This window comes from Cornus florida, unplaced genomic scaffold, assembly GCF_030987335.1.
Source record: "Cornus florida cultivar Cherokee Brave unplaced genomic scaffold, ASM3098733v1 CherokeeBrave_3.0.0_Hap2_Chr02, whole genome shotgun sequence".
Lineage (NCBI taxonomy): Eukaryota > Viridiplantae > Streptophyta > Magnoliopsida > Cornales > Cornaceae > Cornus > Cornus florida.
The window spans coordinates 83365245-83391927 of NW_026775572.1; the positions used below are offsets into that span (position 1 = coordinate 83365245).

The window sequence follows — 26683 nt, forward strand, 5'->3', positions numbered from 1 at the left end:
AGGCATGTAATTAATGGGGTTGATTAGAAACTAAACAATGGTTTGAAAAACAACATGAAGAGGCCAAAAAGTTAGTCAATCTTTTTTTCCCAAGAAAGAGGGAGCTGTTGTTTTGGGTGTAACACTTGAGAAGTATGTTTTGGGCATAACACTTGAAATGCATTTTCTAAAATTACCATACATGCTGCGGAGTCAATAAAAAGACCAAGAGCTTCTCATCATTTTGAGAGATTAGTAAGGAAGAGAAAAATGAAAGCAGATTGATGAGTCACGTACACACACACAAGAAAACACACACACACAAAAAAAAAAAATTTAAAATTTAAAATTTGATGGGTCTTCAAAAGTTACTACATTCATTAAAACATACCTAAATTGGCCGACTCTTTTGCATGATCAATGAGGTGGAATGTGCTTCATTCATCGTCGTTCTCGTCCACATCCTCAAAGACTACCTCATAATGATGTAAAGCGTAGATAACGACCTTAGGCCCATCATATCCCATGATCTTTTGCTCTTCTTGAATTTGCTGATCAGAATTTTCCGTAGAGCGGTTACACCAACGTACCTGAATCATCTCTAGAGTAGATACATCCCCTAGACTTGATGGGATCTCCTCAAGTAGTTCACAGTCGTCCAACAACAATGTTTGAAGGCTAGGAAAGTGACTGCTGGAGGTGTTCCATTGCCTAATGTCTAGGCCCCGGAGTTTCAAGAATTTGAGTTTGCGAAACTCCCCATCACTTGTGCTCCAACTTGGTCCCTCGAATGCCTTGTATGACAATTTGAGAACCTCGAGGTTGGGTAAACTCCCAAAGATTGACATTTGATCCCATGGTAGACGGAAGTTTGATAAAGTAAGGCTTTTGAGTTTTGGGGGAAACCTATCAAGATGGGAACACCTTTTGTATCCATTGTAAATCAAGCTTAGTGTCTCAAGGTGAACTAAAAAGTCCACTTTTGGAAAACTGTCATGTTGACATTTTAATTTTTTAAGATTGGGAAACCATACCAAATCATGTCCACCAGGAAGTTTACCTATGGTTTGCACGTTCTCTAATACCGAGGGAGAGCCACCAGGGAGTTTTCTTGTGGTTTGCGGGTTGATGAATAGAGAGGGAGAGTCACCATGGATATTTATAGGACGCGTACTATACACATGCCTCAAATTCACCGTCTTCTGGATACCATTTAAGTATAATGAACCTTTCGATCCATTAATAATAATAGTTTCGAGGTTCCAAAGGTTGGATATCTTTAGCGTGACATGCTCTCCCTCAACATGAAGTGCTAAATACCTTAAGTGAACCAACCTTTCTAATGCCATTGGAACAGAGAAGATCTTAATGGATAATAAATTCAACACCCGAAGAAGCATGAAGGCTTGACAGATGAATGATGCATCCTTAATCATAGGTAAATCAAAAAGTGAACGACCAAAGGACAAGAAAGATCGGGTGCATACCTCATAAGGCTCGAAAGAAGCTTTATCAACAAGGTTATCATGGATGCACAATTGACATTGCCTATATTCAGAACTCTGGTTATACCTGGAAATCTGTCGAAGAAAATTGTCCTCACGTGCCTTTCTCAAGCATAAATCATGCAAAAGGTCATGGACACAACATGCTTTGATTCCACCGTCAGACCTTCTCTTTGAAACAATTGTTAGACTTCTGTCAATTAGATCCATCAAGTAATCCTCTGCCACTTCCTCCAAGCTTTTCTGCTCATTTTGCCGTATAAATCCCTCAGCGACGCATAAAGAGATCAATTGCCTCACAGGGATTTCATAGTCTTCTGGAATTGCACCAAAATAGAGGAAACAAGGTTTCAAGTGCTGAGGCAAGTGGTTGTAACTCAGTGCTAGTGTATCCATGTATTGTTCTGGATCACTAATAATATAGGAACCTACACTTCCACTGACATGCTTCCACCACTCTTCTGTCTCGTCTTTCTTTGCGAGAAGCCCTGATATTACAACAATCGCAAGTGGCAATCCTCCACACTTTTTTGCAATTTCCTTCCCAATTTCTATCAAATCTATAGGACAACTCCCTTTTCGGAATACCTTAAAACGTAATAGATTCCAACTTTCATCTTCATTTAGAAAACTCAAATGGTAAGGTTCAGCCTGCAAAGCCATTGCAACATTTACAAGTCGAGTGGTGAACACAATTCTGCTTCCATTGCGGTCATTTGGAAAATACCTTTTCAAAACGTCCTAAGCTTTGATACTCCATATATCATCAATGACAACAAGATATGGCTTACCTTTCAAAGCTTTGTAAAAGTGCTCACCTAACTCTTTATCACTCATGTTGCCAATATTACCAAAAACGTGAATGCATGCAGAATTTATAATGCTAAGCAATATATCTCTGTTCTGGTGTACTTGAGAGACATAGGTCCATGCACGAATATGAAAGTAATACACGATGAAAGGATCATTATACAGTTTTCTTGCCAGAGTTGTCTTACCTAGTCCAGGCATTCCAACAATGGTGATATATTTAAGATCCTTTTCATGGTCTCCGGCAAGCAGCTCCATTAATGTCCTTATGTCCTCATCGAAACCAACTACTTCGTCTTCCACTGCTATGGTGTTGGCAGTTTTTGATGAAACTCCGGGGGAAGAACTTGTGATTTGCTGGATTCCTTCTCCAATGTCATGCACCTTCTTCTTCTCATAAATCTCCATCACCTCTCTCTTGATAGACTTGATGTCTTCCGTCACATCGCCTAAATCTCGATGCATATTCACATAGGCAAGTGTTGGCGACATAAATTCAATTAATCGGCATCTAAGCGCCTCCATTTCCTTTGCATTGACAGGCTTACTCTTTTCTATGACTTCTCTCAGAATAGAAATTGAAGAAGAGACTATCTGGCTGATGCATATTCACATAGCCAAATTCATGATGAATTTTCTGAGCCAGCTTGATCATCTGTTGGAACTTATTGACGAGGAGACGAAATCGATCCAGCATGTGAGACTGAGGCCATGTGACACTCAACCCCTTGTCATAAATATTGATTACTTGTATCATAATTGGGTTGTGCTCTGCTATGATGCCACCAAATTCACGATGAATTTTCTGAGCTAGGTTGACAATGTCGCGGAATCTACAAAAGAGGAGAGGAACAATCCATGGCTTACGGGAACGCAACATGGAAAGATGGTCTATTAGGTAGAGCGCCTTACTGGAAAAACTGCAGAGGAGATGAACTTCATCAACCTGCTTTATGAGAGACTTGATCTCCTCTACTTGTATGACGTCGTCATCAGATTCATAATTTGAGCCATGTCGTCGTCCATGATGATTATGATTAACTTTCTGAGACTCCAGCCATGAGAGAATCTCCATCATCTGTGTGTTGGAAATCAATTTGATACAATCAATATATTCCATCAGTAGCTTAGAGCCGTTTTTAATTTTCTTAGACTGGTGGACACATTTCTTGTAAATCTTTTTCATTTCCTTAAATTGGGATGATCTCCCTTGGACAGAAAAATCTAAGTGTGCCGCGCTTAGATCCATAGTGTTGATGAGTACAAAGGAGTCGATAATATTATCAACTTGGTAAGTGACGTCTCTAATCTTTGCCACTACTTCTTTCACCTCGGCGCGAATCACGTCCTGATCTGAATCCTTGAGGAACTGGCGCAGGAACTTCGTCTCTTCATAAACCCATTCCATTTGCTCCTTCTCAATCACAATCAATTTCTTCCTGGAGTTCATTAGCTGCATCATGTGTTCCAACAGAAAATCCAGCGCGCTGTCTGTCATAGCTCTGTCTCTCTCATCTCTCCCAAAATATTTGCATCAAATATACATAAATAAAGTTAGGAGCCCCAAATATAAAAATAATCCATTTCTAAAGTTAAATTTTCAATTTGATTAATTGAATTAGGTAACATCAAGAATTATTATTTACGTCAAGATACCCTTCAAACTCTTATTTTTAAATATCAAAATATCCTTATTATCAATACATTATTCCTTTTACCCAAAAAATTTACGTAAATGTTTAATCCCTGTAGACACTAAAATTTAGTGGGCTTTGGTTTTAACGAATGGACCCATTAAATATAGGCCTAATGTTTAAATAAATTATTTAATTTACCAGGCTTGGTCCACCTAAATTATTTAATTAGCCCAGCCCAGATAATTAAATGAAACGATAATTATTCCTAATAAAATATATTTTGAATAATTATCTTTAAGGATAATTATCACAATATAACCGGCCCGGCCCAGTTATAGTTTTATCCTTATCAGGAGATGACACGTGTTATCATCCTATTAATCCAAGAAGCCTATAAATAGAAGTCTTGGAGGAAGAAAAAAGGGGGAGAGGATTCAGAATTCAGAAGTCTACAATTTCAGACACAAATTCAGAATTCAGAAGTTTAGAGACTCAGAAATCCAGAAACTCAAAATTCAGACACAAATTCAGAATCGAAACCCAAAAGCGAAGAACATCAAGCACATCTAACAACGTACCGTTCTTCATCAAATTCCATAGTGATTCAAGAACAAGCTCGTGCAGCCCTTGGATCCAACCAACCAAAAACAAGAAGATCGAATCAGAGGACCATTCTTTTTTTGTAAAAGACATTACAAAGGACTGTACTCCACATTCACCATACATTAATAAAATTCTATTTTGCTCCATATTTTGTTTCTATTGCAGACTTACAAAATTTGTGTGTACAAATTTGTGACACGCCCAGTGGGACCACCTTTGCCTCTCATCTCTTTCTCCTACCATCAAGTTTCTTCTCTATCAGATTCTATGGCTCCCCCTAAGATTCAGACAGACAAGAAAGCCCAAAAGAACATCGCTATTGCAAAGGTCGACGCTAAAGCCACTATGAAAAATGGCACGAAGACCAAATTAAGCGATGGAAGTACCTTGACGGGCCCTGTGACACGTAGCAAGTCCCAGGCGATGGCGTCATTCAAACTTCAGCAAGATGTGGTGAAAACTAATCCTGCAACACCGGCGAACGTGAAAACTCAACATGTCAAAAACCTTGACATTATTCCAGAAGAGGCTCCACCACCAGATTCACTTCATTCTATCTATGATGCTCACTCTAGTGTCGGTTCACCCCCAGAGTCACCACGTCAGACTTCGGAGCAATCAATCACTTCAAGGAACGTGGATTCTCAAGGCCTATCATACTCAGATGTGGTTGCTGCTATGATGACTGGAGCTACTACGGTGGAGGAACAACTAGCAACTATGGCTCATTCCATTGAGAACCTCACAAAGACTATTGAAGAAAAGGACTTGCAAATCGCTACATTAATGAATAAATTGGAAGTTCAGACCTTCGGTGAAACACTAATGCCATCCGGGAATCGTGCAACTTTCACACCACCACCGTCTGGGAAACCTACATCTTCTACAGCAATACTAATGGAGAATCCTAATTCTACAGCACAAGGTACTCACAGGGAGAATCCTAAACAGACGCCGGTGACAGAACAAGCGACCAGTCAAAACCAGACGCCGGGGATAGAATAGGCGACTGGTCAAACCAATCATACCTCTTCTTCAGTCTCTTTATTATCTGTCGAACAATTGCAAGATATGATAACGAATACAATCCGAGCTGAATATGGTGGTGTCTCACAGAGCACTCTCATGTACTCAAAGCCCTATACAAGGAGAATCGACAGTATGAGAATGCATGTAGGATACAAACCTTCGAAGATTCAGCAATTTGACGGAAAAGGTAACCCCAAGCAACACATTGCCCATTTTGTCGAGACTTGTAACAATGCCGGAACAAAGGGGGACTTACTAGTCAAACAGTTTGTCCGGTCCCTTAAAGGAAACGCGTTCGAGTGGTACACTAACCTAAAGTCAGAATCAATTAATAGTTGGGACCAGATGGAACGAGAATTCTTGAACAGGTTCTATAGCACTCGTCGTACTGTTAGTATGATAGAGTTGACTAACACGAAGCAATGGATGGATGAGCCTGTAATCGACTACATTAATCGGTGGAGAGACCTCAGTCTTGACTGCAAGGACCGTTTGTCAGAAGTATCTGCTGTGGAGATGTGTATGCAGGGAATGCATTGGGGCCTGCTCTACATTCTGCAAGGCATAAAACCTCACATATTTGAGGAATTAGCTACGCGTGCCCATGACATGGAGATCAGTATGAAATCCCATGACGGCAAAAGTCACATGACTATAGAACCATGCAAAGATAAGAAAGACTGGAAGAAGGGCGACAAGTCATCAAAAAATGTGGCTAAAGATTCAATGGCTATCTCAACCACCCCAATCAAGATATCTGTTAAAGATGACAAGAAGGATGATAAAAAGCCTCGCCAGTTTCAAGAGAGGGAGAGACAGCGTCCTACGCTAAAGGAGTTAGAGAAGAAAGAATACCCCTTCCTCGATTCCGATGTTCCTGGCATCTTGGAATGTTTACTTGAAAGTAAAGTTATAGAACTCCCTGAATGCAAACATCCTCCAGAGATGGGACGTATCAACGATCCAAAATACTGTAAATATCATCGCATTATCAGTCATCCAATGGAGAAGTGTTTTATCTTCAAGGAGGTGGTGATGAATCTGGCAAAACAAGGAAAAATCTTGTTGGATACAGACAAAGTTGTAACTTCAAATCATACTACTACTACTTTGACAACCTCTGTCGTGGGGAGTGCTCGTTCTCAACCCTTAACTTTGAAGGTATCTTGCACAACTATCCAATTTGGTTCATTGGAACCAATCCCAATCTATATTGGCCAAGGGAGTGTACATGACATTTCAACATTTGGAAAGGTTTTTCCTCAGGATGATGAAGAAGGATGGACTCTGGTGACAAGAAAGAAACCACAGAAGCAACAAGCTGATATTTTTCAGACTAATTATTCTGACAGAGGGCAAAGGAAGAAGAAACCCCAATATCACCATAAACAGTCTGGCCATAACAGAAAATGGGTCAAGAAGACACAATCAACTAAATACACCTCTATAAGCAAAAAGAGTCAGAAGCCTATTACTTTGCAAGAGTTCTTTCCAAAAGGATACCTAAATGACGAAGTTGTAACAACTTACATGGTTTCAACTAAGAAAACAAGCCTCAATGATGAGAAGAACGAGGATCAAGATGAAGTCCAGACTGTAGAGAACCATAATACAGCCATCATTGAAAAATCTAATGATGATGAAGTGGTCAGAGGTACGTTTGAGTCATGTTGTGCACCAATTGTTTTCACGGACGAGGATCTTCAGTTGGGTTCGAAGCCGCACAATTGTCCTCTCTTCGTCTCCGGTTACATAAAAGAACGAAGAGTTACTCGTATTCTTGTTGATGGTGGCTCGGCGGTGAATCTAATGCCAAAATTTACGATGAAAAATCTTGGCATCACAATTCATGAGTTATCGCGTAGCCGTCTTATTATTTAAGGTTTTAACCAAGGAGGACAGAGAGCTATCGGCATGATTCGGGCAAAGCTAACTATTGACGAGCTCCAAGCAGAAACCTTATTCCATGTGATTGATGCAAAGACGTCCTACAATTTGTTGTTGGGAAGGCCTTGGATACATAGTAATAGTGTCATTCCATCGACTCTTCATCAGTGCTTCAAATTCTACAAAAATGGCGTACAAACGGTTGTGGCGGATCATAAGCCATTTACAGAGGCAGAATCTCATTTTGCCGATGCCAAGTTCTATATTGATCATGATACACCTTCGGAAGTGCCCATCCCAAGCCTTCCGTCTGCACAAGAGATTCAATCTACAAAAGCAAAAGAAGCATTAAGTGATCCACTAGACGTTTTAGTGACAGACATTATAAAGGTAGCTAAAATGCAAGGGGTCTCGATAAAAGCACATCGGAAGAAACCTATTTTAAAGTATGTTCCAAAATCTCAGCGACAAAAAGGGCAGGCACCTGTTATCGAGATAATTGAAACTAAGGAATTTAAATTAAAGATGTCACAAACCAAGGAAAAAGAAGATATGCAAAAGCTTAAAGGAGAGTTAACTCTTCCTCTCCCTAAGATTCAGAAGTCTTCGCCTTCCAAGTCTTCGTTAAAAGGGTTCGTGCGGCCTTCTCAATCTATGGTTGATCATTTATCACTTCCAAAACAAAGGATCGACGAAGGATTCGATCCTAAAGCATACCAACTCTTGGCTAAGTCGGGGTATGATTTTACAAATCCTGCAAGCCTTGGAAAACTGAATGCTGAGGTCACCGGTGAGAAGGTGCACGGCCTCAATGAGACACAGAAGAAGTTAAAAGATCAAGGGCATAAAATCATTTCACCTAAGTCTGGTCTCGGTTTCGTAGCTTCTGAGCCACTTCGAATTCAAATCACAAAGAGGGATAAGAAGTCAAGCACCTCATACATTGGGTTTGAAGAAGTTGAGGATGAACAAGATCAGTAGACTGGGCATCAAAAATCAGTCTTTGACCGTATAAGAGCTCCATGCGATCGAACATCTGTATTCAACAGGTTGTCAAGCCGAGAATCAAATGTTTCAAGTTCTCATATCAGCAATTTACCTCGTAACTCTGTTTTTAACAGAATGAGCTTTCATGACCAAGGAAGAAAATCTGCACAACCTCAATCTCGAAAGTCAGTATTTTCTCGAATTGGTACTATCCATGATGCACCACTAAAAAACAGTAAGATTGTGAAGTCAGAAGAAGCTAACATCGACGTGGTGAATAATAGTGAGGTTCAGAGCCTAGTGCCTTCGCGAATGAAATGTAAGACAGAGATAGATGTCACCAATGATGTTACATTGAAAGCTCGAAGGCAAACCATTGTATTTACTAATCAATCAGCAGAAGTGGATAGAATACAAGGCACTGGTGAATCGTCTTGTGTTACTTCATACCACATCACTGTTGAAGAGGAACCTGACTGTGAACAACCAGATAATATCGAGAAAGCTCCACCAACACTAGAAGATGGGGGGCAGGCTACTGTTGATTAACTCAAAGAAATCAACTTAGGAACTGACGATCAACCCAAACCAGTTTTTGTTAGTGCATTCCTAAACCCCTCAGAAGAAAATGATTACTTTCAATTATTGTCTGAGTACAAGGATGTCTTTGCTTGGACATACAAAGAGATACCCGGTCTTGATCCTAAAATTGCAGTGCACAATCTCGCTGTCAAACGTGGGACACGTCCGATTAAGCAGTCTCAACGTTTCTTCCGTCCAGAGCTAGTTCCAAGGATAGAGGAAGAACTCAACAAATTGATTGAAGTAGGGTTTGTCCGTGAGGTCAAATATCCAACATGGATTTCGAGCATTGTTCCAGTGAAGAAGAAAAATGGACAGATTCGAATCTGTGTGGACTTTCGTGATTTGAATGAGGCATGCCCAAAAGATGATTTTCCTCTTCCCATCCCTGAGCTCACTGTAGATGCAACCACTGGACATGAAGCTCTCTCTTTTATGGATTGTTACTCTGGGTACAATCAGATAAGAATGACTCTAAGGGACGAGGAGTTAACTGCCTTTCGCACTCCTAAAGGCATATATTGTTACAAAGTTATGCCCTTTGGACTAAAAAATGTGGGAGCAACATACCAGCGCGTTATGCAAAGGATCTTCGACGACATACTCCACAAGATTATTGAATGTTATGTTGATGACTTGGTGGTTAAGACAAAAGAATGAAGAAATCATTTACAGGATTTACGTACTGTCTTTAATCGCCTTCGAAAATATCAACTTAAGATGAATCCCCTTAAATGTGCATTTGGTGTGACTTCAGGGAAATTCCTGGGATACGTCGTACGTCACCGTGGTATTGAGATTGATCCTAATAAAATTGAGGCCATTCAAAAGATGCCGCCACCAAAGAATTTACGTGAACTTAGAAGTTTACAAGGTCAACTTACGTTTATTCATCGGTTCATCTCAAATTTAGCGGGTCGTTGTCAGCCTTTTAACCGACTCCTAAAAAAAGATGTTCCATTTAATTGGGACCAATCATGCCAAAATGCTTTTGATAGCATCAAAAAGTACCTTCTCAATTCTCCGGTATTGGGAGCACCGGTACCTAGAAAGCCACTCATACTTTACATTGCTGCGCAAGAAGAATCGCTGGGTGCCTTACTTGCTCAGAATAATGAAGAACATAAAGAGAAGGCATTGTATTATTTAAGTCACAGACTCACCCCGACGGAGCGAAATTATCCTCCAATTGAAAAAACATGCCTCGCACTTGTCTTCGCTTCTAAGAAATTGAGGCATTATTTCTTGGCTCATACGATACATCTTGTTGCAAGGGCAGATCCTCTCAAATATGTCATGTCTAAGCCGGTCCTTTCTGGACGATTGGCGAGGTGGTCAATTTTGTTCAACGAATTTGAAATTATTTATGTGCCACGAAAAGTAATAAAAGAACAAGTCTTAGCTGATTTCTTAGCTGACCATCCTATTCCAGCCGATTGGGAAATTTCTGAAGATTTTCCTGATGAAGAAGTCTTCCTTGTGGACATCCTCCCTCCATGGATGATGTTTTTTGATGGGGCAGCTCGATCAGATGGGGCTGGAGTAGGTGTAGTTTTTGTTTCTCCAAAGAGACATGTCATTCCATACTCTTTTGCACTTGCTGAAAACTGCTCAAATAATGTAGCTGAGTATCAAGCCTTGATTATCGGCCTTCAAATGGCGAATGAGATGAACATCACGGACCTCGAAATATATGGAGACTCTAAGTTGGTGATCAACCAACTTCTTAAAGAAAATGAGGTTAAGAAAGATAATCTAGTACCGTACCATCGTTACGCCTCTCATTTGTTGGAACGGTTTGATAGCGTCATACTAGAGCACATTCCAAGAAAAGAAAATCGGATAGCTGATGCTTTGGCAAATTTGGCTACAACATTGGCGTTAACTGATGAAGACCTGGTTGATGTTCCTATATGTCAAAGATGGGTTTTGCCACAAGTCTTGGAGGATAAATTTGAAAAAAGTAATGTGGTTTCTTGTTGGACACAAGAGGAAGAAAACTGGAGAATCCCTATCATTGATTATTTGGAACATGGAAAGCTTCCCGAAGACCTACGCCATAAGACTGAAATACGAAGGCGAGCACCTCGTTTCATCTATTACAACGATACATTGTATAGGCGTTCCTATGAGGGCTTTTTCCTTCGCTGCCTTGGAAATGATGAAGCAACGCATGCAATGAAGGAGGCACATTCTGGGATTTGTGGAGCTCATCAATCTGGTCCAAAGCTGCACTTTCGCGTCAAAAGAATGGGTTATTATTGGCCCACCATGGTCAAAAATTGCCTGGAGTATGCAAAAAGGTGTCAAGCCTGTTAATTCTATGCTAACTTCATACACCAACCACCGGAACCATTACACCCTACTGTGACGTCATGGCCGTTCGATGCATGGGGATTAGATGTAGTTGGTCCTTTAGAAAAGTCTTCAAAAGGCCACTTGTATATCTTGGCTGCAACTGATTATTTTTCAAAATGGGCGGAAGCTGCACCCTATAAACATGTGAAAAAGGAAACAGTGGTTGACTTCATCAAGTCCAACATTATTTATCGATATGGTGTCCCTCGATACATCATCACTGATAACGGGACGAATTTTAAAAACAGTTGGGTAACTGACCTTTGTGAGAAATTTGGATTCAAACAACGTAAATCGTCCATGTACAATGCCCCTGCAAATGGTCTCGCAGAAGCATTCAATAAGACTCTATGTGAGCTATTGAAGAAGTAGTCAACCAAAAAAAGCGAGATTGGCATGAGCGAATGGAAGAAGCATTATGGGCATACCGCACTACGCATCGGACACCTACTCAAGCAACTCCATATTCTCTGGTCTATGGCGTAGAAGCAGTTCTTCCATTGGAACAACAAATCCTTTCATTAAGGATAGCCATACAAGAAGGTCTTACAAGTGAAGAAAATGCCATCTTACGTCTTCAAGAACTGGAAGCATTGGATGGAAAGAGATTAGAAGCTCAACAACAGCTAGAGTGTTATCAAGCTCGACTTTCTAAAGCATTCAATAAGAGAGTTCGACCTCGGTCATCTCAAGTTCGAGACTTAGTATTAGCTGTTCGTAGACCGATTGTCATAAATCGCAAGGGAAATAAATTTGTATCCAAATGGGATGGACCGTATGTTGTTCGCGAAGTTTATACTAATGGCGCATATCTCATTATTGATGAAGACGGGGTAAGAGTGGGCCCATTAATGGCAAATTCCTGAAGCGCTACTACCCATGAAGGCAATGCTCCTGATCGTACGAGCTTAAACTGCACTATGCTCCTGGCCTACATGAGTTAAAACTGTGATTGCAAAAAAAAAAAAAAAAACCCTTATCTCTATTGAACTACGTGACGACTTGATCCCTCTTTTGAGGGTACGTAGGCAGCTTAGACTTTTATTCTAAGTTCAGTGCGCCCAAAAAAAAAAATAAAAAATAAAAAAATAAAAAATAAAAAATAAAAAAATTCTTTATAAACTCCTGGCCCGCAAGAGTATAAACTGTGAACGGTGAAACAAATAAATAATGATAACATCTTTGTAAATAAAATGGAGATAATAAATCATTAGTTTTATTGCTAAAATTCAAAGTTACAACTTTTTTTTTGGAAAAAAAATGATGATCAATACTAAAATTCCATAGCGATAATTTCGTCACGTTCTTGCCATAATATCTCTTCCAGTTGCTTCACTACTTCAAGATCGCGATTCGAGATGACGTTAGCTTCTTCTATTGATTTTCGATCTTCCCAAAGTTTGGTGATGGCTTCCTTCTTCTGAGATAACTGTGCATCCGTTGTCGATATGAAGACTTTAAGCCCTTGAGTCTCTTCCCTGGCTTCTTGCAATTCTTTCACTAATCTAGCTTTTTTAAAGTCAGCTTCACTCAAACTAGATTGAAGTGATTCTATACGCTTAGCACCATCATCTTCTATAGACCTAGCGTTGCTGAGCTGTGCATCAATACTGGCCAATCATTGGGATTGAGAGTCTGAAGTCATCATACAGGCATATGAAGAAGATGTAGCAATATAATTGGCCGCACTATTGGTATATGAGTCAATTCGCCTCTTCAAAGCTGAATGGTCTCCAGGGAGTTTTGCGAGTCCTTCATAAAGTGTTTGAAATTTAGGTGCTCGAGACGGTATTTTATTGGTAGGAGTATCGCGTATGATATTCTTTATGAAATCAATAAAGAATAAAGCAGCACGACGATGAACATCAAGAACGATCTCTTCCGCATTGAAAATTGACATTTCAGAAGGGGCAACACGATGCAAGGGTGGACCATGTTCTCTTAAAATCAAAGAAGGGATAACTACATGATCTTTACCAATATTTTCAACCACCTCCATAGCTTGACTAGTCACTTCAGCAACCCCCAAAACATCCGAGTGTTGACTAACTCTGCTTCTTTGTAGTGAAATCTCTGTACCTGTTCATATCGCAGTGGCCAACTCTAAGGCAGACGGTCCATAAATAGATTCTTCACTACATGTTGGGTTAGCAACAATGACGACATCTTCCCCAAGAAATCCCTTGCTATCTTTTATCTATTAAACAAATAATAATAAATAATGGTAATTTGCAGTACAAAATATATATATATATATATATATATATATATATATATATAATAACAGTTACCTGTATAGGTTGTGAACTGCTAGGTACCCTAGTAAAAATTGATCAAGAGAAGTGGCAACACATTCTTGTACTGAATCAAGTCTCACTTTATCGGTGACATGCTTCCAGTTACGATCCTCATCTAACTCCATTGACAACTTACGACGGCGACGGTTATTGATTAGTGGTGGGACATCTTTTGCTGTTTGGTGATGGCTACTAGATCCTCCAACAACGTCACAATCATTATGAGATTTGATGGTTAACTTTGGCACTGGCTTAGATGGGAGATTTGACTTCAGCCCTTTAATTAAAACCTTCCTGATTTTAGTTGGTTTCTCTGGTGGGGAAATCGTGCGTTTAGATTGCTTTGAAGTAGTTTCTTTCTGTGTAAATGGATCAATATATACACTGGACCACCATTTGGCATATGCTCTGGTAACTGAGGATTTTTGGTGGCTTAAAGTTGAAGGAAGCAACGCATCACAACCAGAAGAATAATGAACGGATGAGTTCCAATGCTTTAAAAATTCCTCTAAGGTGCAAGTACGAAAGTCATTTTTTAATTTTTCAGGAATATCTTGATGGTACCCAAATTGTCGGCTAAATCTGTGTGGACTATACGGCTCAATGATAAGACGGTCATTTTGGTGCAATGTCAAATAACATGATCGAAGATTGATTAAGGTGTCAAAGTCAGCCTTTATCATCTTGCCATTATCTACAATAAGTCGCTCTTTTGAAGATCTTTTAGCCATTCGAGTTAAGTTTATTCCTTTACATAATCTGAATAAATTTTGGGCTTCAAAATGGTCAAAGTATCTTGCTCCTCCTTCGCCTGCATATAATGTCATTCTAGGCTAATAGTTGGTATTAGGAATGGTGAAATTAGTTCTGAAATATTCACTCAACCATCCGAATACATAGTGAATAGGAAATATCGTAGAGCAGCTTCCAGGATCTGGTGAGGAAACAATCTCATTCAAGCCTCTGTAAATACTGGCCAGAACTGGGATGGAAAGACAAATGTTGCAGCCATCTGCTAACATGCTTGCGACCTTGAAAGTCCCAGGACGAATTATGTTGCCAGGGTGTGCAGGTAAGGCAAATTTACAGATCCAACATGCTAAAAAAGCAGCTAGATAAGTGGTGTCTCTCGATGTTTCATCTACACCAAGGTTGATAAATACTTCTTTCTCTTTGGTGGACATCGACCAGACAGGAGGGATCACACCAGATAGATTTTGAGTCCTCATAGGGCGGTGAACTTTATTTTTTGTTGATTTCTTTGAAGGTTTGGCATGTCTTGATGCACCTTTAAACCAGAAATTAATCCAGTCAGATATCTTCACATTCTGATCTCCTTTATACTTTTTGGAAAGTCTGTGGAAGGCCAAAAATAGGTGTTGACAACTCAAAGGGATAGAATGTTTGTTGTTGCCAGCTCTTGATAGTTCATCTGCACAAGGAATAACTTCATCATAAATTGTTCCTTAGTGAGGGAGACCACCTAGCATATATAGATCTCGAAGAGAAATTGATAACTCGCCAATAGAACAATGAAGTGTATTAGTGGCTGGGCACCAACATTCAAGGAATGCTTTGAATACATCTTCATGACGATCATAGGAAAATAGGGAGGCGAATAAAGCACCATATAGTTGTTGTTTTGATAGAAAGTCGTGGAAACGCGCCAAGACATCTTCTAACCACTCCCAATATAGTTCGGTGTATAACAATTCAGCAGAAAGGTTATAGGGAATACTCTATGATATTTCCTTCGCCTGAACATTAAGACCCAATAGTGAAAACTGGTTTTCTTCAACAAATCTCTCATGGAGTGAAGAATTTAGTATCAAGGCTTTAGAGACAATAGATTCTTCATTAATTTGATCAGGACCAAAGTCGGTGAGTTCACATGTGGCCGTGCATGTCCAATGAGATGAACAATGTTTATTGTTAGAATCAGGCACTTGAATAGCATTGCAACCAAAAAGTGAGTCATATACACTTAATGTCGTTCCTTGGACTCGTTGACTATTTTTGCTCTCTAAGATAGTCAGCTTTTGCTTTACGAAACACTTGAACACCACCATGATGGATACCAAAGCTCAAATCGGTGTTGTCTAGAAGGAGGATTCAATTTCTGCTACGGTTGACACAAATCAAGTTGTTATACTCAATCAAGCCCTGCAAAGAAAAAAAAAAGGGGTTAGAAAAAAAAAAAAAAAAAAAATTTTGTTCCAGTATGCCTGAAAAAAAAAAAAAAAAAAAAAAAAATTCTCATACATGCGTGGAGAGAGAGAGAGAGAGAGAGAGAAAAAAAAAAAAAAATTTGTTCTCCTACATGCGTGAAAAAAAATAAAAATAAAAAATAAATAAAGCTCCAGCCAGCGTGGAGAAGAGAAGAGAAGAGAGAGAAGAAAATTAAAAAAAAAATAATAATAATAATAAAAAATAAAGAAGAAGAAACACACGTACCAATTATTTATAATTTGACAAGTCTTCAGAGATTTTTGGAATTGATATCAAACCCTACAATATTGAGGGTATATATAGGCAACAAGATACCTCCAAGTTGTATTGGGATTTGGACAATTCAATTTAAATAGGAAAGTACAATTAAGATGAAAAAAAAAAAAAAAAAAAAAGAAACTTCAGGTCCCACTTGGAAAAAGAGACAAGTCTTGTCAAAATTGGGACTTGAACTGGGCGCAATTTGTATACACTAAAATTTAGTGGGCTTTGGTTTTAACGAATGGACCCATTAAATATAGGTCTAATGTTTAAATAAATTATTTAATTTACCAGGCTTGGTCCACTTAAATTATTTAATTAGCCCAGCCCAGATAATTAAATGAAACGATAATTATTCCTAATAAAATATATTTTGAATAATTATCTTTAAGAATAATTATCACAATATAACCGGCCCGGCCCAGTTATAGTTTTATCCTTATCAGGAGATGACACGTGTCATCATCCTATTAATCCAAGAAGCCTATAAATATAAGTCTTGGAGGAAGAAAAAAGGGGGAGAGGATTCAGAATTCAGAAGTCTACAAATTCAGACACAAATTCAGAATTCAGAAGTTCAGAGACTTAGAAATCCAGAGACTCAGAATTCAGACACAAATTCAGAATCGAAACCCAAAAGCAAAGAACATCAAGCACATCCAACAACGTGCTATTCTTCATCAAATTCCACAGTGATTCAAGAACAAACTCGTGCAGCCCTTGGATCCAACCAACCAAAAACAAGGAGATCGAATCAGAGGACCATTCTTTTTTTTGTAAAAGATATTACAAAGGACTGTACTCCACATTCACCATACATTAATAAAATTCTATTTTGCTCCATATTTTGTTTTTATTGCAGACTTACAAAATTTGTGTGTACAATCCCGCCTCTATCTCATATTATGAGGTGTTTAAATTATGATGAACAGTTGCCCTACCAATTTAAATTTGATTGTTCAAATTGATTTTTTTTTTTTGTTAGAATTATCTTTTTACTTTTAAATATATAAAATAATATATGGGATTCATCTATTTGATGAAAAGTTCGGTTGAAATGTTTAATAGGCACATTCTATGGAAATGATTGACAATAAAATTCAAATTTTGTGTGCATTTGAAGGTAGGTTCATAACTTATTTGATAATAAAGTTCGCGTTTGGTACAGGCATTCTTAAAATTTATATGACTGTATTTGTGAAAATTGAATTTTTTTTTTCTTTGTGCCTCACTGATATAATGTTGTGATACTATAAAGAAATGTATGTAGGCCAAAACAAGTCCAAAAATTGTATCTCTTTCAGATGCCCATTATTTTAATGGTGGTGAAAATACTATGACTAATGTAGTTGCATTCATAGCTGACAATGGTCATTTTCCAGATATGTTCAATTATTTTTGAATGACGAAATTAATTGATCTAATAGGAATAATTTAATATTTTAAAATAAGAGTTTTGAGGATATTTTTGAACTTAACTACGATTCTCGATGGATATACAATTATTTTGTATAATTCAACCAAAGTAAAAAATGAACTTTTAAATTGACTAATTTGTTATTTAAAATTTTAACTCTACTCATGTGTATTTTTTTTTTTTTTTTGGTTATTCAATAATCAAGTTCTGAAAAAATAATAGCAAATAGAAAAAATTGTAGTTAGTCTCAATGCATGTGATGATTTGTCCGTGTGTTCACAAAATTTCCTTGAAATATGAAATATAGTTTCATGTCTCTGAACTCCTACTTGGTTGATTAGTGTAGGCTCTTTCCTTGAAAACATCTGAATTTTTTGTGCACAAATAGAAATATGCTTGGATTGGATTGCTTGTGTTTATAAAAAAAAAAATTTAAATTTCATTTCTTTGGTTACACGGTGTAATTGAAATTTACTGCCAAATTTTTAGTGAGGCTCCATTCCATTGGTCAAAATTTTACGTTCTTTTTCTTATCTAAATTACATTATTAACTTTGACTGAATAATGTAATTTATTGTTAATGAATTTTTGAATGAAATTTTAATTATATAATATCCGTTCGTACCTCAATATTTATAGTTTTGTACATAATCATGACAAAAAAGGAAGAGCCAATGAAAAATCTCACGAGGGAGACCTCACAGTAGCATTACTCTAATAATTAGTGGAGTCCACTATTGTAATTGTCGGTGATATCTGCCCCTTCGTAAAGACATGTAAACTTGACATGGATTGGATACATATTTGAGGGTTAATACTTATGTCAATTTTTTTCGCTTGTGAGCCTCTTTTAAATTTGGAGTGTTTAAGCTCGAACCTCTACACCTACTAACATAATTTAACATCTAACACTTTTTGTCTCGACAAAAAAAAAAAAAAAAAAATCCTTATGGCCTTGATCCCACAACTAATTTCATAGTTTTCAATCCGACTTTCCTAATTCTTTTAAGTATGTATTGGGTTCACTTGATAGGAATTGGGTCGGATTGATCATACTCAAGTTTAGTTTATTACATTTATATTAATAATATAAATTTAGTTTGGATTAGTTTGAATTAAGATACACTTAGAAAATTTTCAATACAGATCCATTCAAGTGACAATTGTTCAAAAACTGGTTTTGAGTCTGTGAAAACCCCTGCAAGAAAAAAGGGCAACATCAATTCTATCAAGAAAAAATAACCACAAGGGAAGAGGGGACCGTAGGAAAAGGCTAGTCATAAAGGATAAATACCAAAACTGTGGGATGAATCCTCTCTTGGACAACAGTAGATTTGTTTCAGCCGGTCATCTCTCGCACAACTGTAGATCTATTCTGGTCTGTGATGATGCTTTGAGATGTACGTTAGAAAAATGTTGGAATGTATATTAAGAAAAGAATGTTGGTAAAGAGAAAGTTGGGATGCACGCTAAGAAAATATTTTAATGTGAGGCCAATGTCACAACATTTTCTTAACAGTATTTCAAACAATTCGACTGAAACAGGACCGATCCACTGTTGCGCCAAAATGGATTTTGACCCAAAGTTGTAAGCTGTCAAATGTCAGCAACTTTAAAAAGCAAATAGTTTTTGGGTCCCTCAATTCTCAAGTTATGAAAAATGATGGCAAATAGAAAAATTTGCAAGTGATCTAAATGCAAGTAATGATTTGTCATTGTGTTGTTAAAATGTCCTTTTATCTCAAATATTGCAACAAGGATAGGATGTCAACATGCCAGTTTTGCAACCCAATGCTAAAAGATCTGAAAAATGGTTTCATGTCAAAACTTATAACGGTAACTAATAATTCTTTAAACTCATCTGTTTTTACTTGATGGATTACAGAAGGCTCTCCTTTATATTGTTCGAAAGTAATTCCTGTTGCGTTATTTTATCCTTAAATCATATCATCTCACTTGAAGAATTTGAGTATATGACGCGGTCACTTCAGAATTGCTTTCAAATAAATTAGAGGCTTTAATTTTTAGTCCTATATCCAGGGGCGGAGCCAATTAAGGCCTAGAGGGGGCACGTGTCCCCCCCTTACTTTGCTCCAACCTACTATATATAGGTACATATTTTTGGTACATATATATACTTACATGGTAATTTTAAATAGTGTCCCCCCTCAAATTTTCAAATTCTTTTAATTTTCTTTTAGAAAGAAAAAAAAAATTACATATATTCCTTCTTCAAATATACAATATATTTTTCTTTTTATAATTTTTGTTTCTTTTTTCAAAAAAATTCTTTTTTCACGTATAATTATGTATTTTTCTATTTTTTTAAACTTATTATTTTTTTTCGATGACATTTGTGATTGTATTTATTTAAAATATTATTAATTAATTTTTTGATTCTTATATTTGTAATTATATATTTTTTTTTTACGGTATTTATTTAGCATATTAATTTACAACTATTTTTTTCTTATTTGTCTTTTTGATTTAAAAAAAATTATATTGTCATATTTATTAAAAAAAAATTTAACAAGTGCATTGTGCCCCCTCTGAACTAAAATCTTGGCTCCGCCCTTGCCTATATCAACCTATTAATTTTATTAATTAAAGATATTTTCTAATTCAATTGCTCAGCTTATCTAAGAAGACATTAGCTTTCAATCATTTTGGCCATATATTTGAAAAAATATACCAACTTTCTTTGCCGATTAAGTAGATGAATATTTGTTACTGCCAATATATCTTATTTTTTTCAGCAACAGAGACTTCTGAACTAGTAGTACCCCATATGAAATCTTTCCACTAGATGCAGCATTCATAAATTTCAAGGGAATAGGACTGAAATTAAACTTTTAGATCTCACATTAGTTGTTTGTTTATTACCTAAAAATTGGACAGAATGACCTCAATAAAGTCAAGACGTTGAATGGAGGCTTTTGTTTAGGAACAATTGAAATTTTTGTGATTTTAAAAAAATTGAATTTTATTTCTTTTGTTACACCTTCTTAGTACCAAATTGAAATTTACTGTAAATTTATAGGTACTGCATTATTGCAGTCATGTTGGATGATGGCTCCACCATTATAATTGTCGGTGGATAGCAGCCCCTTCTTATCCTCAGACGCGTAATGACCTTGACTTTCCACATTAATTTTCGGATAGCAGCCCCACGTCTAATTTCAAATCAATCCTTCTTGCCTTGAGTCCCCATTCTTTTATTATTATTTTTTTATTTTTTATTATTACCTGGCAAGAAAAACAGGCATATAGCATCTACAAAAGCTATCAAAAATGGCTATACAAAAACAAACAAATCATGAAGTAACAAAAGATAAAAAATTGAAGAACAGACTTCAAATTTGTTAGGAAACAAACTAACAAACAACAGCGGAAACCACCAAGGGGAGGAAGACAGCAAGTGGGAGTGACCCAAAAGTCACGCCGTCATCAAGGCAACAATTCCAAGGCTGCATCCAATAGGTGCCGCCGACTGGAGGAAAAACCACCCAACCCCGCACAAGAAGGCGGGAACAACAAAACCCGACATAGATTAGAGATCTAACCGGAGACAAAACAACAGATCCACTCCGTCGAGCTAGAAAACCAACCAAACAAGAATAGATCTGACAAAATAACAGCAAAACAGCGTGAAGCCATCCACCGATCAACTATTCACAACACACCAAGTTTATCATACAGTGAGTGGCAAGGAGCGGCCCCTCCCCACTCCCATGGAAGGGAGGGGGGAGGAAGCAGAAGGAAGAGAGGAAGAAAACGAAGGCGACTGCTGAAGGGTTAAAGAGAGGCCCTTGAGTCCCCATTCCATACTCGTGTGTACACAAAAAAAATTAAAAAATAAAAAAATCTCGTATTTTAAATCTAACTATTTAAGAGTGTATTTTTTTAATATATTTTTGTTATAATGATAAGGAATAAAATTTTAAATATACCCTATGCTATTTACGAGGGAATCAAATATTTTTATAACTTTAATTAAGGAAATGAAAGTAAATTAAAAATATTAAAAAAAGAATTGACACAATTATTTTTAGAAAAACAAAATAAAAAATAAAATAAAAAACTGGTTTTCAGTCCTTCAAAACCCCTATAAGAAAAACGAGCAACATCAATTCTATTAATAAAAAATAACCACAAGGAAAGAGGGGGAACATAGGAAAAGACTAGTCATAAAAGATAAATACCAAAATTGTGTGATGGCTAGAGAAAGCTGTAAGTTGTCAAATGTCAGCCAGTTTAAAATTTTCACGACAAATCTAATAATAATTATTGGAGTCAACCTTAGAATCAGGAGATGTTGGCATCCACCATTGTAATTTTCGGTGATAGCAGCCCCTTCTAGCCATGACACGTAAAGACCTTGACTTACCGTTATGGTTTGTCATATTAGTCGACATATAATGTTTCGGTTGACTCGTAATCTTTTTTTAAGGGTTCCACACGGACTAATTCGGTCGGTTTAAGTTGATTTTATTCGAGTCTGTTCCAGCGCGACCACGACCGATGCCATGACTTCGACTTCGAACCATGCTTACCATATAAACTTGAGATGGATTGGATATTGTAGGTGCAAAAATTCCCTTAGCCAAAATAGTTAAAAGCGATAATACAACTCACTCACGAGAAATAACAATTAACAAGAATTATTTAGAGAAAAAGTGTATATTGCTCGATCATCTTTATTGGAGGTCTTTGCCTCTATTTATATACAAAAAGATGGTGAAATTATGGTAGGACTTGCCTTACTTGTCCTCCAATTCATTTCATATACCTCATTCTTTACATATAGAGTTCTTCCATTTTCATAATTCTTTACATGCCAGACTTTTCCTGTATAGAACTTTCCTTCCATGTAGGATCCTTTGATTATTAGGACTTGTTCCATCTTTAACGAATTTAGGCCGTATATAACTTGGATCGTCTAAGCTTGCTAACGGGCTGAAAGCTTAACATTAGTGACCTTGGGCTAATAGTGACTTTACTTGGGCTTGACTAGGACTGGGCTTCTTGCAATCCATCGAAAGATACTGGGCTTCTTGCAATCCATCGAAAGATAAAAAAATGTAATTCTTTATTGCGTTGACGTGGACGTCTTTCATTGGAGGGAGAATTTTCCCTCCGCACTTTGCCGCCAATTCCCTCTTGAAATGGACTACGGCTCCTAATTGAAAGGAAATTGAAGTTACACGGTTGCCAATTTTATAAGAGGTGGTTCAAGGAGTGTCTATTGCCATTCTGACTCAAGAGCTTCTTCAAGACTTGCTTTTGCATTCACTGCGTTCTTTGCTTCGTCATGACACCAGGTTAGTTTTTCATCTGCTTCTTTGATCTTGCATCATGAGCACCTCATCCACTCACGATCACATAGAAATTATTATTCTAAGCCCCTGCCCTCGTCTTCCCCTACTCACATTAGGGTTCCTCCTCTTAGGGTTTCTAACCCTCTTGAATCTGTAAACGATTCGGCAGTCAAATGGATGATTATTTACCTCAAGATGAAGTATCCACTTCTAAGTTGGATAGTATCTTCACCAAAAAGGAGAAAGAAATGATTTTTTCTATTCGGTGTCTCAAGTTCACCATTGATTCTGTAATGGAGGAATTTGAAATCCCTGAGGGGGTAAAAATTGTTGAATACCCAATGAAGGCTGATTTCAGCTCAGGCGGGGCATCGGAGAGAATGAATTGCTTTTGTCAGTTGGGCACCTTCAGGCTATCCGTTTTCCCCTTCATTCCTTCTATCATCTAGTCTTCAATAAGTTAGGCATTGCCCCTCTTCAGGTAAACTCTAACTTTTTCCGAATAGTCTTAGCCCTACTTGTTCGCCGAAGGCTAGAGAGTCTTGACCTGACTCTCGCTGACCTGTTAATTACTTATACTATCTCCAAGCAAGGGACCGAGCTTAGCAGATACTACTTTACTTCCTCTCTTCAATAGAGGATATGTACAGACCTTCCTTCCTCTGAGAAGAAATGGAAGGAGAGGATGATAATCGTTAAGGGGAATTGGTTTGTGTCTCAATCAAACAAACTTCGCATTCCTCGTAAGTTTTGGATAATAGGTATAGAATGTTCTCCCTCTTTTCATAAAAAGTGAACTGGCTACTTCCCGTGTCAAGTTTTACGTATTCGTTATACTTACAAATTTCTTGGTATTTTTTTAGTAACATTCCCTTATTCTATAGCTAAGAAAAGGCTTACTTTCCTTGAGAATCAAGTTTGGAACAATCCCCAATCTGTAGAGGACCTTCTTTCTCCTTCCAACCTCAAGGAACTTGCCTATAGTGCTGAAGCTGCTGATCTTATGGATCTGTCACTCCCCTCCTTTGACAGCTTCCCTTTAATTGACGAAGAGAAAAAGAGAGCTGAAACTCTAAAGAAGAAGGCTACGGAGAACCAACCTTTGGTAGTCATAAGATCTACTGAGCAGGAAAAGGAAGTTGACGAGCTTCCTTTACAAAAGAAAATGAAGTTGAACCATCCCTCAACAACCACACAAAAGAATGTTACTCTCTCGAAGAGTAAAGGAAAGAAAACTGGAGGCCTACTTTCTTTTGGGTTGACAAATCAATCCTTTATTCTGGGGATTCAATTGTTACTGACCCCTCTGTAGCATTAGCAGTCGCTCGAGGGGTGTGGATGCCTAAGGATGAGGAGATAATAGGAAGAATGGGCTTGGAGCAGCTTCTTTCTTCAACCCCTGTTCGCGCTGCTGAGGTTTGTTTCCTTTCTTTTCTTACTTTTTCCCTTATTTGTCGCTCATATTTTCCTTATGCCCAGATTGGTTTCACAGTATCTGTATCACACCGTGGCTCTTTGTGCTACTACTGAGGCCTAATCCCTTTCTATCAAGAATTGGAAAAGGACCTTGCTGCTGTTGAGAAGAAGGCTTCTAATGTAGCTCTGGATGTAAAGATAGCCTTTGAGGCAAGGGATATTTAAAAGAATCGCTTGGCAGCATCTGTGGCCAAGGTGGAGGCATTGGAGGCTGAGAACTAACGTTTGAAGGATGCAATTGACACTTACATTACTGTTGGGAAGTAAATACAGGCACGCTACTCTACCTTGGTGTGCTTATCTAGCATGAAGGCCTTTCGGTTCGGCTTTAACCAAGGCTCAGGCGACAAGCTGAAGGACCCAGAGGCTTTTAATGCTGATATGGAGGTGTTCTTCCCTTATGCTGAGGGTCCAAAGGCCCAAGAAGCTGAGGTGCTGTTCGCAGAGATGGTAAAGTCTCACCCAGGGGATCCTTCAACTCCAACTTCTTCAGTCCCGCCAACTTCAAGCCCATCAATTCCTCCAGCCTCAAGCCCGAACGTAGTGGATGATTTTGATTCTGCTCCTTTTGATCCCAAAAGGAAGTGAACTTGTATAATATTTATTCTGAAACTGTAACGAGCCGGTCATTTGCATCCCTTTCATTTTTTCTGAAATTTTACGAATGAATTTTTTTCTTTTAATTTTCTTTTCTGAGCTCTGTTTCATATCGCTTAGTGTCATCTCGAGTGCTCGGAATTGGTTTATAAGACTCTTTCATGTGAATTGACAACTTCCTTTGAGGACCGAGTAATTTTCGCATTTTCACTTTTCGGACACTATGCGCCTTTCGTACTTTTCCCTGTTTCGTCTTTTTCCCTATTCTGTCTTTCCCCCGTTTGCCACTTGTTTGGCAAAACCTCACTTTTCATGCTCGGAGTTGGTTTTTGACTTCACGTGTCTTCATCTTGAGTAGTTTCTTCGAAATATGTATCTTTACTTTTGCAAAAAAGTACTCTGGTTGCTCCCGGTGTCCATAGGGGCATGGAGGCACAATTTTTTGGAATTATTTTCTCTTCTTGGGGTCTTTTTCGTAAATATCTTTTGAAGATATTTTATTTCAGGGGTATCTAAGAAAATATCTTTTGGAAGATATTTTCATTCTGGGACAATTTCGCAGTTAACCCTTTTTGTAGGGGCCATTGTGCAATTAACGAAAGTTATTGCAAAATACCTCATCTGTAACCTGGATCCTCGTATGGGATTCATTTTCACTTTTTGTTGACTCGTAAATTAATAGAATTTCCTTCTAGTCATTTTTCTCCAGTTTTAGAGTTTCTGGACCTAGTTGTCGCTGAACTTGTTTGGGACATATCTTTCTGCTCGGGACTCGGTTTTTGACGTTGTTTCTTCCGTTATTCATATTTTCTAATTTTGAATATTTTTTGTTCACAGAGTTTTTCCGTTTGAGCGCGTTTGCTCAAAATCTACTTTTCCGGACCCGGCAAGGCCCTTTCGGGGCACTTTTTGAGACTTACTATAAATAGAAAGTCTTAAAGTGAAAAATCACTTTTTCACTCATCTTCTCCAGCTCTTGGCCGGCAGCCATGGGACCTCCTTGGCTTCCACCCTTTCTCCTTCTCCTCCACTTGATTTCCTTAGTAGAAATCCTTCGGCCTTTACATTTGTTGTTCGCCTCGTCGTGCTCTACCATTACCCCTTATTAGAAACCATTTTTGGCCAAGTTTTGAGTTTGGGTTTGAGGCCAAGTTAGGATTTTCATGGGGCTTCTTAGGGATTCATGTAGATCGTGTAGTCTCCGACAAAACCCCTTCGGTTTTGGCGGATTCGAAACACTTTTTTTTCGGTGGGGATTTGAGGTTTCATCTCAAATTGAGGTAGGGGGTGCTATAATTTACTTTCTTGCTCTATTATATGCTTGTGATGATTATTAACTTAATTGCATGCTTGGATATTAAATCTAGAATTTTTTATTATTTATTTTCTAGTATGAAATTTAATTTTCCCGGTGAGTTATAGCATGTTTTAAACTTGTGGCTTGACATTATATTACACCTTGATATGTTGATTAACATATATTAAAATTGGAGCATTTGGATAAGAAATGAAGATTTTATTTAATATTTATCTTGAATAAAATATTAATTCATGTGGCCTTAACTAGCTTGAAATCAATGTATGATAGCATATTATATTTAGTCTTAGCTTGTTTTTCAACATAGTTGAATTTGAAAGTAATTGGAGGTGTTTTAAAAATTAGTAATTATTAATTAATTTGATTAATTAATTTGCCCCGAGTGCACTATTC

The 26683-nt window shown here is 37.7% G+C and overlaps 1 protein-coding gene across 1 annotated transcript; it reads right to left on the reverse strand.

The window, feature by feature from the left end:
* Window positions 1-416: 416 nt before the first annotated feature.
* On the reverse strand, window positions 417-2147 carry LOC132296479 (putative late blight resistance protein homolog R1A-10). The gene has a single exon (XM_059794679.1). It carries the CDS (start codon window positions 2145-2147, stop codon window positions 417-419), a length of 1731 nt encoding a protein of 576 aa, XP_059650662.1.
* Between the last annotated feature and the right edge of the window lie 24536 nt (window positions 2148-26683).

Excerpts from the sequence above, each read along its gene's own strand:
- LOC132296479 (XM_059794679.1), bottom strand. The coding sequence starts at position 2,147 with ATGGCTTTGCAGGCTGAACCTTACCATTTGAGTTTTCTAAATGAAGAT.